The sequence below is a fragment of the Plectropomus leopardus genome, chromosome 5 (genome assembly GCF_026936395.1).
Source record: "Plectropomus leopardus strain MGB_pleo_1.0 chromosome 5, ASM2693639v1, whole genome shotgun sequence".
In the NCBI taxonomy this organism is placed as follows: Eukaryota; Metazoa; Chordata; class Actinopteri; order Perciformes; family Serranidae; genus Plectropomus; species Plectropomus leopardus.
This window is the reverse complement of record NC_142180.1, coordinates 27,698,538-27,715,475: the sequence shown is the minus strand read 5'-3', so window position 1 is coordinate 27,715,475 and position 16,938 is coordinate 27,698,538. Positions and strand designations below refer to the sequence as shown.

Sequence of the window (16,938 nt, the reverse complement as noted above, 5' to 3'; positions counted from 1 at the left end):
TACGAGAAGTGCTGGAATCTCGTGGGAGATGTGCGACATCTGCAGTTTGTGATAACACCCTCGGTATGCTGTTTTTAATGAGCTAAAAGTCCACTTTAACCATATCTTTTCCACCCGCTGCTGCTTTCTTACGGGTTTAATGGCAGTTGGTAAACAAGCGGTGAAGTACATTACTGCCACCCAGCGGTAACAAAACGGAACTGGAGATTTATAATAAATCAGTTTATTGTGAAATATAACCTATTTTACAAGACTTGCAGTTGTATATCTTTATTTATCCCTTTAAATCCTGGGCAAATTGGCTTGATTTCTTTCAAAAACACGTGATGAAATGGCCAAAAATTACCAAGAAAATAATTATAAGTACAAGAAAATTAGCCTACCTGAAACCTAGCAACAGAAAAACAAACAAACAAAAAAACTGGCAAATGTACAGAGCCCGAGAGATGACATGGATGTGTTTTTTTTTACTTAAATAGGCACATTAACTACTAACACATGCGCATATTACCTGTATACTTACCTGCGGTCATCTGGCTGAATACATAGACTATTCTCAAAATAAAACGATGGCAGACACGTTTTTAAGAACTGATTTTAATTAATTCCACACGTCAATAACAGCTGTTAGAATACGATCATTTGAAATTTTACAGTTTTATCCTCAACAGGCATCAAATGTGTCCCCAGATCTGAGCATTTGGTACAGGACATATCAACCTCCACCTTAACCAGTCCTCCCAGTCCTCTGTGGCATCAGCTTCAGGTGCTGCTGCTGCCCTCAACAGCTTTTTATTGTCTGTTTGCCTATAGGAACAACTGGAGGCGATTCACGGCTTAATAAAATATTATTTAAATTTTATTGTCTTTTAATATGAACATATAAAAAAACACAACAAACAAAACATTTACATCATGGATTGTAAGCCTCTGCCCATGCTACCTTATGCATTATTATAAGAAGAAGAGATGCCACTACAAAAAGACCAGACCTTCAGCTCTCTCCAGCTCCCAAACAACCTGTTTCTGGCTCAGTTCCACAGACGCAACCCGCACTACCTCTCATCTTTAACCATAAGGCAAAGAAAAGTTCAGGAGATCTGTTCAAATAATGACCGTCTATACCTATCAACAAATGAACAATGTCATTTTTTTATATGTATAGCAGTTACTTACAAATACAAATTGCCTAGTTAAAGACGGGTATTAGAGTTCTTTACATAATTTTGCTTCAAAGCGACTTATACAGAATATCCTTTTCAGGGACAGACTCTGATTTATTACAGGCAAAGTGCCATCAATCAATTTTGTGTGGATTATCAAACATTTTTTTCAACAGTATATCGATTCTGTAAACTATGTCAAAGTGTCAAAAGAAGGAGGAAAATGGAAGACCAGATTTGACTCGACCTATTTTTCCAATCATCAACCTCATCGGAGGATGCTCTTGCAACTGCGAGGCCCCGGATCGATGTGTAAATGTCATTTCTCTGTGCTTATGAGCAAGGCAAAAGAAAACAAGAGACTGTGATGATCAAACTGTGAACACAGGGATGATGCGAGAGACAAACATAATGCAGAGCTCATCTGAGTCATGCTCCCTCTCTCTTAGTCGTCTCACAGTGGAGCAGACCTTTTCTAGCTTCACATTTTCTAATTCCCACGCATGAGATGGTCAAGGAGAAATGGTCAGGGATCCTTGATTAATACTCACTACATGATGGCTTAGAATACATAAGCCTTCAACTTGGGATGAAGTACTGGGATGAAAGTGCAAACAGGTCTAGCAACACAGCAACATCTTTTCTCATCTTCAAGCAAACACTGACGACCTTCCTGCAGACAAAGCCTGCGCATGCAGCCCGAGTATCCTTCTCTGAGGAGTAGCCAACACATACTGACAACACATACTGACAACACTAGTGCAGCTGCAGAGGAATATTAGTTGTAAGCCTACAGCATGTAGCAATTAAAAGTCCAATTCTACTCCAGCAAATAGACGTGACCTTATCTGCATTGAAAGGAGGCCAAGGGGATTGTTGGTTGAAGCAGCTCCACTCATTCCAGACAAGAACGTTTGTAATCCAATCAATGACTTTAAGCGTGGTGGGGTTGCACTTATTGACACTTCATTAAGTTTCGTTGTGTCAGACATGTTGAACCCACCATGGCAAAGTACTCTGAATGGTGCTTTGACCCAGGTCGGATTCATTCAGAGGAAAAGAAAAGGAGCGTTCATCAACAGCACAGCCGTGAGCCCGGACCAATTATAACGCACACTGCAGCAGAAGACGTGTCCTGCTTTCTGCAACCAATAGCTTCTAACTCAAGCCAAATATTATGTAGATTTATTACAAACTGCTAAGAAAATATGAAGCAATTAAATAAATACCCTCCGAGGACATAAAAATGTTGGAAAAACAGCACTTCTCATTCCTTTCCCATCACTGTCCTTTACCACAGATTTGCTTCTCCGTCCAAGAAAATCCTCAATGAAATAAAACACCTTCTGTCAGACTGGGGTTTCACCTGCTGGCCAGCTCAGCTAGCCTTAAAACGATGGGCTCCAATCTTCAACACACAACAAAAAAGGCACCAAATCTCACAACCGTTTCCTGTCAGTAAATATTTAAGATCTGCTTTGGCACGGTTGCCACACAGTAATTTTGATGTCAATATGCAACGCCGATCGCTTCCAATAAATCCTGTTACAGCACAGTATCTGTTTTAAGAGTGGTACAGCTCCACCCAAAGCTTTTGAATCAGACACCTACAGTTATCCACAAACTATCTCTCCCTTTAACAAAGATTTTGTTGCTGCAGAGGGAAAAGAGCTGCATGGTATGATGGAATTAAAACAAAAAATAAAGCAAAGAAAAAAGTAGGACAACAAAATCTCCAGTGTTAAATTGGCTTCAGAAAGACTCGTCAATTCTTCTGTCCTCCGCTCCTTTCTAAGTTACTCTCTGGTCAGTCTGCTAAGTTTTTTTTTTATGACTGAGGTAGGTTCTCTTTAGCTAAGGACAAAATAAAAATGGAAAGCATCACACATTGAGGCCAGTATTGTGTTCTGCCCTTTCATAATTAAAAAGGATAAATTCCTGAAAAAAAACCCTTTCAAGCTTTGAATTCATTCTCTTAACAAAAGAAATCAACACAATGGGAGGTTTCAAATTTGCATCACACTCAAGATATCTCTGCCTCGTCCTCCCGCAAAGTTTTCATGCTCTTCTTTTCCATTCGTGGTTTTTGACCTCTTACCAAAAACTTCTGAGGAGCCTCCATTTTTTTTCCCCAACTTGCCTGTTCATCACAAAGGTGACAAAAATCAGAGACGCACACATCGAACGCCCACGGCTAAAAGAGCCTGTAGTTCCAAGTCAAATACAAAGAGAGATGAGGTGGTAGAGAGGGAATAGTCTGGAGAGAGAGGAGTAGGGGGGGGTCGTGGTGGTGGTGGTGGGGTGCACGATCCATTCAGTCTCGAAAGTAGAGGCAGGACGGTACAGATATTCACTGCAAGGTGACGGTTGGCCAGAAAGAGTTGCTTCCAGTGGTGTACAGTACAAAGAGGAATCCTAATCACTCTAGATTGAAGATTCATTAACAGTGCATGTTTGAGTGTGTTTGTTTTGACTGGAAATAAACCAGAGCTGCTAAAAGGCTTTGACGTTTGGGCATAAAGGGGGGGTTTGTTGCATCTAGTGGATTACTGTGTTCCTGTCCTCAAGTTTTTAGCCCCCTGCCTCTCTGTCTCTGTGTGTGTGTCAGTCTATGAGGGGACAGAGCTGCGGGGTCAGTAGGCAGTGACCAGGTCCTTGTCGTAGTTGTATCGGCCCCTCTTCGGGGCGGGACTGTCGGCGCTGTCCTCAGTGTCCTCACTGTCTCCCCCTGCCCCGCCCCCTTCCTCCTCAGAGGAGGAGTCAAGAGTCAGATCTACCACCGCACCTCCTCCCGGCGCCACAGCAGAACCTCCTGCTGTGACTCCTGCCATCCCCACAGAACTGCTTCCAGAATGGATGGCCGGTGAATGACCGTTTGCCTCAGGAATGCCTGCAAGAAAGGATGATTACGCAAATATTTACACTAGCAAACTGACGCTTGGAATAAAAATATACATTTAAAAAAGCATTCACACAAGGTATTCTTCCTGATTACATGACAGATAGAAATTTAATTCTGTTACTGAGAATTCTGCTTTTTATGGGGAAAAAAAAGATAACCGTTTCCTTGCTGAATCGGCTGCACCCGAGGATAACACAATGGAGAGACAGCATAAAAAAAAGCAATCATGGAGAGAATCACAGCAAGTTTACAGCCGAGAACAGACGGGTTTGTTGAGATATGGTCATCGTTAATACGGGCATGCCAGAACTCCAGCCACCTTTCTTTTCTTATTCTTAGTATTTGTCTTTATATCATCATATTGTGTATTATTCATTGTATTTTATATCCATAATCAGATAATGTACTTTGTATATGTGTTGTGTATTATACTGTTGGTATGTATTGCATGTTATATATGATATATGTGTGGTGTGCAATGCAATGCATGCATGCATGCATGTATGCATGTATGTATGTAATATATAATATATATAATAATATATGTATTGTATATTATATTATATTATAAATACTCATATGCAAAAAGACAACTGGTCACTATGATTAAGTTAAATATGTGAGTAATGAATTTGTATTTTTAATTGATATAAATATTGATAATGAATTCAATCTTTGATAAAGATATTATATCAGTAATGACTTAATGTTTTTAAGTATGAAAAAGATAAAAATAAATAAATTCTATATTTAAACAAGGATGAAAATTAATGAGAGTAAAGGTTTAAATCAATAAAGAAGCTGATTAATTATAAATCAATGAATTATGGAGAAGCGGTGGGATTAAATAAGGTTGTACTTCTGCAGGTTCTGTGTGTGACAATTTCTTTTAATTTGTTTTTCATTGTCTGTAAATATTACTTTTTTCTGTCAGTTCACTTTACTTACTTTACATGTTTGAAATAAATTTCCAAATCAAATCAAATGTGTTTATTTTTATTCCTATTACACTTGATTTTACCTCAGTTTAAGCCACACAGAGTGTTTGGCTATAATACTTCAGTTAGTGTATTATCCATTTAAGGGTGTTATGAACGATGAGGTGTCTGTATAATAACTTTTACTACCCTTCCCTAAGTATTTTATAACAATGTTCAGTATTGAACATGAAAAAACCACAAGTTAAAACAAGTGTAATTGTATATGCATCTCTTCTATGCTGCATGTTTTTTGTGTTAGGAAAAACAATATGTTTAAAAAAAAAAATCAACACATTGAGAACAAGAGGTTAAATGAACAGGGTTTTGACACTTACATATATCAACAACAGGATACTCTGGCGTGTTGCTGCGCTCTCTTTCCCTGTCCCTCTCCTTGTCATCTCTGATGGGTCGCCAGGAGCCGTCGGTTAAGTACTCAATCTCCTCAATGTCCTCACTCGTCTCCTTCAGAATCTCAGATAGCAGCCTGAAATACACACCGCTGGTTAGAGTCGCTGCACAAAACTAGATTTCACAGCAGAAACAGAGTCCTCTTATTGCAGGAGCCTAGCAGAGGTTTTCATGGATTGAATTTCTTCGTTTTTGTCTTTTTCTGCAGTCTGAGTTCTGTTTGAGTAGGGTATCAGCAGGCAAAAAAGGTGATAAAGTGATAAATGTATTAAAATAAAATAATAATAACTGAATTTCTTGTTTTAACATTTTAATCCTCTGACTGCTGACTTGGTGTGTTGGCTGTCTTCTGCATCACTTGGAGTATGAGAACCACTTCAATCAGTTAGATTACTAAAAGGCAAGTTCACTGTGGAGATGTACTTTTCAGTATGACGATAAGCAAAAAAATATTCATTTAAGTTGTATTTCCTTCAATTAACTTTGTTTTAAAATATATTATCCTAATGCACATGTATAACATTTCTTTAAATCTTCACTTCACACATGCTGCCTAACCAGATTATTTCAACAGCACACGGTTATTATAGGATTTGGGTCAAGAAACGGATCTTGTGAGAGCCGGTTGGGCCGGATTATGGAATTTATTGATCATATGTGTGGGTGTGGCGGGTTCAGTGTTGCACATTGCAGTTCTGGTTTTGGAGCAGGTCTTGAAAACCTGACGTGTGCAGGACTCTGATCTTGCTGTGCCATCATGATGGCTATTTATCCTTAATCTTGACCACTTTCATTAAATAGCAAGATAACATTCATATTACACTCCATGAGGAAAAACAACAAAAAAGCTTGAAACCTTAGATGTTTAAAAACTGAAAATTGCATTCATTCTTCAAATTTCTCTGTCTCAAAAAAAATCAATCTATAAACTTGACAGCATTTAGTGAATAAGCTGCTGCAACTGAAACCTAAAGAGACGAGTTTAAGAAGGGACTTTCACACTTAAGGAATGCAAATGAACCTTGAAGCCAAACGGTAATATAATGCTTTCAGTCTTTTGTGAAAGTAAGGGAGTGCCTGTGAAAGATGCATGATACTACAAGCCCAAATGATTGAGGATGAAATAATCTTAGGATTTTTGTTTTAATATATAAAATGGACTGCCAGTTCATTTGTGTTCTTCACTATTCTGCAGACGATAAAATACCAGAGGGAAAACAAAGTCCTCATTAATACTACAGACTGATAGATGCACGTTTTGCACCTACAGCCTAATAGAGCACTTTACACAGCACAAATGACTGCAGTTGTCTGTAGTTATTAACAGCACTGAGTACTGTAAATGAAAAGAAAAAGAAGTGTTGAGCCCGTTTGAGTCCCACTATTACATGGTTTTCTAAACTATATCTTTGTTGTAGCAAGTAGATCAAAGAGTCAACAAACAGCCAATTTAAAGGATCAAAAATTGTGAAATCCAATCTGACAGCAATGGCAGAAAAACAAATCACAGCGAATAACCGTCCTCTCATGCCACGTAAAGCATTTAAAGCTTTAAATGAAAACATAGCAGGTTTGTGCATGGTTCAACTTGTACCAAGACTCCTTAAAAAGTCCTTGACATCTGCGCCGCCCGAATAATTTCCCCCCAAACACGCAACGGTTTAGAATAACACAAAATGTAAATTTTCTGATTTAACTGAGAAAAAGATGGTGCTGTTATGGTGGGACGAGTCAGAGCATGCTTCTGTCTCCTTACCCATCGATAGTGAGCAGCTCAAAGGGAGCAGGTTTGTCACAGACGGGGCAAGTCCATGTGGGCTTCTTCTCATTCATCTGCAGGAAGAAGACTGCGTCGAAACACTGGAGATGGGCGCAAGTTAAAACTCGACATGGCACGCCGAGCCGCATCTTCACCAACTGGGAGAGTGAGAGAGGAAGGCAGGAGGGAACAAGAATGTTTAATGTTTACTCAAATTTCACAGTAGGACAAACATTTTTAAAAAACTGGCCTTTGACGATGGAGACAGGGTTCCCACAGATCAAGGAAAGTTAGATTTAAGACTTTTTTAACACCACTCACAGTTAAAGTCCGTGTAAAGTGAATTCAGAGTTTCAAACACATTACAAATGTTGGAAACTGATTGTTGAAAACATGTTACAAAGACCCTTTACTATATAGTACTTAATTGCGGAGTTAGACAGTTGACTGTTTTTCCACCATTTTCCTGTTTTACGATTAGCATTAAAGCTATATTCAGCCGCGAACGCCGCCCCTGAAAATGTAGCAGTATAAAAGCGAGAAGCATCATTAGCACAGTCCTGCGATTGGGCGTGGCCTCCGCTCCTCTAGCAGCCACGTCCCCAGAGTTTCACATCAAAGAATACTGTGCATTTTTTATGATTTGAGACCTCCTGTTACATACTTGGCGATTTTTTTGGTCATTCAAATTTGGTCAGGTGTTTATTTAACACGTCTGTAATGTGACAAACTCAGAACCCATTTTAATTATCACTTTACAAGGACCAATTTTCCAATATGAATATGAATGAATCCGACCTCTGCTACATTGATTCAGAAAGATTTTGCCCACTGATATCCAAACACACACAGTAAGGTGTAGTTTTTTTTTTGACCAGTGTGGCTAGCTAGTCACCCAGTCTCGTTTGATTGAATGCATTTTTGTAAATGCCGATGAATGCAGGATGAGTCAAACATTTGAAACCATTTCATCTTGTTTTACAGAAACAGGAAAATACAAGGATATTCATATTTCTTCACATGTATTTGCTATATAATCAGAGAGAAATGATCAATTCACACAGTTAGGTTTAAGACTGGGAACAAGCATTCTTTAACATGTTAAGTATTATCATGAAGATATACTCACTGGACAGATGAGAGACACCCGGAGGCCTGTTGTCGCAATTTCGCTCTCGGGATCAAAACGTAGTTTGTCTTGGACTATAGATAAATGGCACACAAATTTATAATGAGGCGTCATAATAGTTTACCAGACGATATATTGGAATACATGAAATTAAACACACAACACAGTTCTGCTAAAAAATGTTAACAAAAAAAGTCAGTTTGCAAAATAAATTTAGGCAGGGTATAAAAGGTAACACTTACTGCGTTCACGACAGCGTTCTGCACTCTCAACAGAGCACAGTTTGAGTTGGCTGAAGAGGTCTGCTGCAGTGAAAACCCTCACTAAATACACCGCCACAGAGTACCGCTGAAAACACACACATTCACAAGTTGTGAGCATTTATTTCACAAAGCTATCAATATAAAACAGAGCATGTACACACAGTGAACCTTTAAAAAGTTAACACACAATTACTATGTCAAGAGAAATCTACTTGGCTTCACCGATCTCAGCTTGGAAGAGGAATTAAAGGCAAATGTACCCTCTGGAGTCCCCCTGCTCATATAAGCGTATTTTATCCCATACATCTTTTTACATTATATGGGCCAATTACAAAAGCCACACATCTTAGGAAAACCTAACACCGCAAAGTCTTTCTATAACAGTATGTTCACAATCTCTTGGATCTTTGTTAAAACTCCTTAAACACTGTGAGTATATTAAAAAACGATTTAAGCTTTCGTACAAATATCCCTCTGTACTTAACAAAACCTCAGAATTTGATGGACTGAAAGCCCCACACCCCCCACTTGTGAGCCAACCACGAGGTTATGGACTTGCATTGATTAAGTATGCTGAGCAATCAATTCTGTATCCCCACGTTCCACTTCAAACCGACCAAAAAAATGGGTTGGTTTGCCTGTAAATCAGCAACATTTTTCATGTGCAACACACTTCTGAAGTGCTGCTGTTGGTTTAAAACTGCAGTGTTTTTTTCATGTTGTAGATAAAAGGAGGCTGTCAGGATACTTTTCAAGCCTTCAGGCCAGAACAGATCTAATATGACACCAGCGTTTCCGTTAAAAGAAATAAGTACCAGCCCACATGTCCTGGAAGATTTCAATGTCCCGGACTAATTCCAGGAAAACATTATCATTTTATTACATTGACTTCTGTGCACAATAACGGCATTTTGAAAATAAAATAAACAAAAATTAATAGATGTAATAAATGATCAAAATTACGCTACCCTACATTTGTTGGGTCCACACATAAAACTAAGACTTCCCTTTAATTTACTATTTCAAAACAGGATGAGAAGTGAATGAGAATCAGCATTTAAATCAATTTTCTATGTTATGTTTTCTATAGAAATGTCCCAACTGGTGCTGCACGCTGTTTTGATTGGAGCACTGAGGTTGAAATTATAGGTACGTGGTTTGTTTACATGATGTAAACAGAGATTTAACGACATTGAACTACAATAGATTTCCCAAATCAAAAAATGTCAATAACCAGATATCGAAAACTCTGAATGTTTAGTTTTCACTGATGCACCACCAGGAGCCTAAGTTACACCAAAATATGAGATTCAGCATCAGACTCTCACCTTGCCGAAGTTTCCCCAGGTGACGGTGACTCTGTTGGTGACATTGGAGAGATGCAACCAGGGAGTAATGTTTACAGGACGACAAGGACGACGGGGCTCCACACCGGGCTTATTAGAGGGGTAATAGCCCTGAAAACACACAGAAATATCCAAGATTTATGCCATTTATCCAATAAACCTCCTTTCTGAGTCAGTTGTTAACATGAAAGGTATCTGAATTCCCTCTGGAGGCTCTTGATTCTGGTGTTAGTTTTTGTACAGTCACTTTTTTGAACTGGAAGGCACAAAATTAGAAAAAAAAAAGAAAAAAAGCGAAAAGGCAGGACGCTGTTTGGCTGCACAGACTTAAAATGGAAGTTGGAGCTCAGTTCTCCTCCTGAAGCAAAACTCAGGGAGGAGCACTGAGCTCAGGGCAAGCTGCCCCCGTGGATTTCAGATTACAGTCACTCCTACATTGTTTTTGTATTCTCCTCTGTATCTGCTTCTGTGTATGCAAGGAACTACTTTTGTATATCCAAAACATACTAAACAAGAAGCCTCCGATATTAAAGGAGTACTTTAACGATTACTCAACCCCTGTTATGCTGAATTCGAGAAGAAACCTTTGTTTTTCTCACATGTCTCCACTGTGAACAAAGAATCCACAAATGTAACTTCCACACACCACTATGAGCAAGTGTGTGTGTGTGTGTTTAAACTTTGCTTGTGCATTTCTAAGCAGAGTTCAAAAGCCACTCTTCTCAAGGCACACTTATTGTATGCAGACGCGTTTGAAATGGTAAATATTTCTTATTGTGTGTATTTTTGTTTCCAACAATACCGTCATCAGTGTATCTGTCAGTTTATTGATTTTAGCAGTCACTTGTCTTTGATGTTTTAGCTTCCTATCAGCACACCAACAGTTTGAAAAATGAAACTGACAGATGGAGAGTTTCCTACTGAAAGTCTTGCCAGTGAGTTTATGCCTTCGGGCTGGCTGATCAATACTATCTGTACCTGGATATAAGTTTTTCTTTTGTTATTCAACGTCCACGTGCATTAGGTTGGCGAACCCATCACTACCATACATTATGACGTCAGCTGTTACCAGGTAGTAAGACGGCCACTGACACCAAAACTAGTGACTGTAGTTAAAAACAAAACGCTTACAGGACTGGAAAGAGCAGAACAGCTCTTAAGGTGTGGCTTGTTTTAGAGAAGTCAGAGAACTCACCGGCACGTGACAGTAGGACTGGTTGACTTTGACAGCAATGTTGGGAGGATACTGGTCCTCCTGGACACCGATGGAGTCTGTGTAACAGATTCTGCAACGGAGAGTAAAACATGAGAAAAAGGTAAGCATCACAGAAATGTCTGACTGTTCAGCCAATCAGCATGACTGAATCTTTCATCTGTCAAGTCTTTGAATATCACAGAATCTGATTGCTCGGATAAATCAATCAGGTATTTTATTTTAAACCCTTTGAAACCTTTTCTTGAGTTCAGATGCCTTTCACAAGTATTAAAATCTTTAAAACCTGAGCAAATTGATTTTCTTTCCTTTCAATTTTGCAAGAAAGGTCCTGCAATTTGATATATATTTAATTAATTAATATATTGTCTAAAACTAAACTACATTTATAAGTCCCATTATTGTCAATTTAAAAATACTTCACTGAATTATTATAATCTTTAAAGAACTTTTTCAGGTCTTTTCCTTGTTGTTGTTTTTTATTTTTTACTTTCTTTTTGTTTGTTTTTTGGCTAATTTTTCAGGACATATTTGTACTTTTTACTAATTTCTTGCTCATTTTTGGGTCATTTCTTCTTAAGATGCTTTATATCTATGTTTGTTTGCTTTTTAAAGCAATCAAGCCAGTTTGACAAGGTTTCAAAGAGTGAAAGTACATTGTAGGGGAAACTTGTGTCATTTGCCCATGCATGGTCAAACAATTTTTACATTTTTTCTTGAGCACCTGTGACAGTAAATTCCAGGCAAAACTGTAAAATATTTCTTTACTTTCAATGAGAAGTAGTGGGAACTTACCTAAGAACCACTTGGATTGATCTGATTCCTGGACGAAGCTCACTGAGAAAGTAAAAGGTTACAAATCAATATGAGCATTAGTTACAGAGAGTGTAAATTAAACGTTAAGTGTTAACATTACAGATGAAGATCTGGGGAGAGGCTTTATTTTCTTACCTTGCATTTCTGATCTGGTCTGCTTGGTTTGGTGTTAATTCAAATATGCATTGACTGTCCTGCAGTTTCTCATTGTTCTGGGCAACTGTAAATATATGTAGAGAAGAATCATGACAAAAACATCACGGTATGTGAACATAATATTCATAATAAACAAATGTTATAATACAAGCATTACGAAACATCTAACTATGTGCACTTACTTAGCTCTGTTGGTGGCAACAGTGTCTCCAAAGTTTGGTAGAAGGGCAGTGGCACCAGCTTGACCTCTGTGGGGATCGGTTTGGAAATGCCGTTGAGGTAGTCTGCGCCCTGAGAGGTGGCGTTGGGGGAGGAGCTGAGGGATGAGTAGGCAACCGGGACGCCCTCCGGACGCCGCGCCGCAAGCCAGCCAGATGTTTTGGGGAAGCGCGACTCGTAGAGCTGCCTGACGTTCTTCAGAAGCTCTGGGCTGTATTCGGTCTGCACTAGCCTCAGCGCACGACCCACCAGGTCCTGTTTCAGCCCACTTTTGCTGCGGCCCATTGAGGCCAGCAGCGTCTGCAGGTCTGAGACCCGGAAACTTTTGACCATGTTCTAAAGGGAGGACAAAAGAAAACCATGAGATACACAATACAGGGACAATGATATCTGTAAAAGAGGAAAGTTTGATGCCATTAATTTAAAAATCTGGACTAATTTTAACAGCAAAGTCCCCATCCAGGGCATACTGATACTTGACTGTAAAACCAATTATTACCGCACTGCTGATAGATCTGTGTTTTTTGAGCTTGACTTCTTCAAGCTTTTCAAGTTGAAAATTTTTGAAAGTTTTCAGTCAGATTTTTCTAAATATTATCTGCAGTAAGTAAATAACACTGTCTAACCGTGTAAACCAAAGTAGAAAATACATTTCAGTATATCTGTGTAAAAATTCTGTGAATAATGTTGGTAATGTATTGAAGTGACAACAATTATTCGATTAATGGATCTACAGAAAGTTAAGGGAAAATATTTTGTTCATTAAATAAATGTCGTAATTTTTTTGAAGCAAAAAAGCTTCTGCATTCTCGCTTTTTTTGTCATGCATGATGACAAACCGATCAGCTTTGGATTTTTTGACTGTTGGTTGGATAAAACATGTCATTTTAAGATTGCACCTTGGACTCCAGGACAATTACACAGGGCATGTTTAAGGACAAAACAATTCAGTCATTAATGGAGAAAATAATAAACAAATAAATGTACAATGAAAATAATCAATATTCGCTGGCCTACACTGTATCAAGTTCTTAAACATGCTCTGTCCTGAAAAAGAAAAAGAAATCATAATGAATCGAATTATTTCAGTTCTTGGCAAATCCTAAAAAACACCCCTGCTAAATTTTTGACACCCTATACATTCTTTCACACTTATGCAGCATTTAACATGACCTCACAGTGTCTCAAACTATTTGATTCCTGCTAAAATTAGCTTTTTTCCTTCGTCACTTTAATCCCACAAAGGCTTGAACCTGGCTCGTCATTAGTCGGATACAGGAAGAAGTCACACTGCTCCTTCTTGTGACCTAATCATTTTCATCACCCTGTTCACATCACAAATAAAATGTGGCACCATTAAACAAACCCTGAGTCTGCAGCAGCAGTTAAAATGTATGACTGCACCTCTACATTTTAACACACATTAACACAGAAACTACACTGACAACAAGACCCAGCTACGGTATAAGCCTGAAAAGTGAAAGCATGACCACCTTTGACTGTGTTGAGTTTATAGACATAAATCAACATAATAAAGAGGAATCAAAAAAAGTTTTAAACACACAACTAAAAAAAATGTGGTAAAACTTACATTAGGGATGCCTGATTAACAAAAGACAGGTTTAGTTGGCTTTTGCACAATGTTTACATGTAAACAAAAGTCTGTTTACAGTCCTGAGAAGTAGAATACACCTTAAATGTAAACTATCTAACATCCACAAATTGCACATTAATTTCAACATAATCCACAACCAATGCAGCTATTCCCTGTTAAATCTTATTATACCACTGTTCAATTACAGGTGAACTTGTTTGTGCAGCAGTGACAACCAAACATTGACCACAACAACCACCATAACAAGCACAGACTTTTAATCTTCGAATATGGTGAACTGAATTGTAATCATCCTGAATGAATGCCAATCAAACATTTGTCACAAAGATTTGATTTACATGTCATAATAAGTTCATATTTTGGCTGGATACACTAAATCTATCCACTAAATACACTCGACTGTGCGATAGGGATTTAAAGGTAAAATAATTATTTGTAACAATGTCTTAACTGTGCAGTAATTGATGCAATACTTACAGCAATACTCTGCTGCACTATATTGTATTTTTGCCAATATCCAATATAATGATATTTTCAAACTTATTTTGGACGATTGCTGATGCCGATAACAATATATGCACGTGTCGGCCTTTCCTATCACCTAAAAGTTAATTTCGGGCTGATGCTGATGTTATTATGCATCCCTTCTCTGTGCAATTATTCTTCAGTATGCTAATTCATTATTACCGACACCACTCTTGAATGTATCTTTAACATATACATATCATGTATATTTCTTATTCTTATTTCTATTTAGGTATATATCTTGTTGTACAATGTAACATAAAGCATATCTTTTTTTAATATTTCTAAAACCTTTACATACTAGGAGTGAGGGTAAAAAAATCAATACAGCATAGTATCGAGATATTTTGTGTGGCAACATTGTATTGATACAAGGACGCTACATATATTTTTAATATAAATTATTAATAAAGCAAATAGAAATTAAACTTAACATAGCCTTATAAAACAATAAAAAGAAAACGCTTTTTCAGTTCACCAAATACATTTTGCTGCATTTTGCTGACTTATGTGAAATGAATAGACTGACAACTTTATCTTATTAGAAATGTTGACAAAGGTTTTCCTTAATTTGCAGTTGGAAAAAAAAGTATTAAATTGCAATATATGTTATGGCAATATTCAGCATTTCACAAAACATTTAAAATCACAATAACATCGTATTGTGACGTCATTCCCTCTACTATTACATACTAGTTTGTACATTGTAATGTAGCATAAGGCACATATTTTATATATTCAGCGCGTTACCGTAAAACTTCAAGTAGAAGCTTGTCCCTGTTAAATGCCCTGTCCTTTTTACTAGTTTAAACTTTTGGCAGCAAGGACATGCTTCATGGTTGGCTTAAGATGTAATGAATCTTACACTACAGACAGCTTATGATGAAGTCATTCAGTTCATTTTACTGAAACCATAGGCATCGAAGAAGACTGTAATACCAGCAAAGTAAACAAGAGAGGTAAATAAGAGATTCAAATAAACAATTTGATTGTACTCCCCCTCTTTGCTGAGCAACAGTTTTGTGTGAAAGGAAATAAAAGCCCGTCCCATACAGACACCTGTACCAAACATAAGCCTGTGAAGTTCAGTGGTTGAACTTCAATACTAGCCTGTGCTATTAATTGAAGTTCATTTGCATAAATGTTTTTGCATTTCACATAATTTGCGTGACATTAAAACATAACACACATATTTTATACATCAGTGCGAAACAAGTATTTCTGATACTGATCATAAACATGTGCACAGAACCAACATATTCAGAAACGTGGGTTATCAAAAAAAGATAACACATAACATACAGTCTGCGTGAGGATGATGTTTACTTGTCAGGTAGCAGCAAAACAAACTATGTGAACTTGACTGTAGGGCAAAACAGGGCATGTTGTTGTTACTGGAAAAACCTGAGCCGTGTAACTAACATGCATTTGCTTTGTCTGACATAGTTAAATTTATCACCCGCTGCTTTGTGCCCAGATTAAATTTAAACAAGAAAACGATTGTCAATTGGGCTTCTGGTGGTGTGCAAAAACGCAGACACGAAGTCAGTAATGTTTCATTTCTTCAGCCTCACTTGAACAATATAGCCTGCGCTAATCGACTGGCTAGCTCCTCTACAGTCGGCATTCAATCATTGACATTTTGACAGGTGCACGGCTACAAAAACTAGCCGGCTAACGATAAATAGACATCGTTACAAGCCGTATAACGTGAGATAGTGAGGCGACGGGAAGCGTGCTAAACCCGCAAGCGCTTTTATGGTCACATCATTCATTTTCGATATCTTCCCTTTGAGCCAGCGTGATGCTAGCTAAACCAACGCACTTGCCTGTTAACATAGCAGGCTAGCTACATTAGCAGCACAAGCTAGTTCGTTTCGCCGTGAATGCAAAACGCCACATTTCTGAGAGTACACACTCTTCACTACATCCACACAAAGCCCCCAGTTTCCCGATAACCGGGTTGAGTTTCAAAACACACTCCCGCGCCCTCCTCCAAATCAAACCAAAGCTAGCCAAGCTCTACTTGCCATCGCTTCCACCAGTTCGGCCGCCATCTTCGTGCAGCAGTACCGCGAGAGTCAGAGACGACAGCTAGTCTTTCACCAATGAGACGCAGAACCGCCTTTGATTGACGGGCAACTTCAGCCAATCACAGCGCGGCGTTAAAAAACAGGCGGGACTACTATGTTTTAAAGTCACAGTGCAACTTTTTAAAAACACTAAGACACAGGTCTCATTTCCAAAACAGGCCTCAGTGTCCATAAATAACACCACGTGTCAAAGCATTTCGATACTCACTATGTTTCGGTTTTATAGTATCGAGATATGGCGAGCACGTGTCTTCAAAGCGGTTTAAATTCAACGTGAATGTAAAGCATGAGGTGTCAAGTGGACTGGGTCGCATGGTGTGTTCAAATCCAGTCCGAGCAAAATACTCC

The 16,938-nt window shown here is 38.3% G+C and overlaps 1 protein-coding gene across 1 annotated transcript; it reads right to left on the bottom strand.

Annotated features, from left to right (window-relative positions):
- Positions 1-581: 581 nt before the first annotated feature.
- Positions 582-16,629, bottom strand: pias4a (protein inhibitor of activated STAT, 4a). Its single transcript, XM_042481990.2, has 11 exons — positions 16,528-16,629; positions 12,321-12,693; positions 12,118-12,202; positions 11,962-12,003; positions 11,149-11,239; positions 9,936-10,064; positions 8,587-8,692; positions 8,345-8,418; positions 7,213-7,373; positions 5,381-5,532; positions 582-4,053 (listed from the first exon to the last, which is right to left on the bottom strand). Exons 1-11 carry the CDS (start codon positions 16,552-16,554, stop codon positions 3,797-3,799), a joined length of 1,497 nt encoding a protein of 498 aa, XP_042337924.1. The 5' UTR covers positions 16,555-16,629; the 3' UTR covers positions 582-3,796.
- Positions 16,630-16,938: the final 309 nt, after the last annotated feature.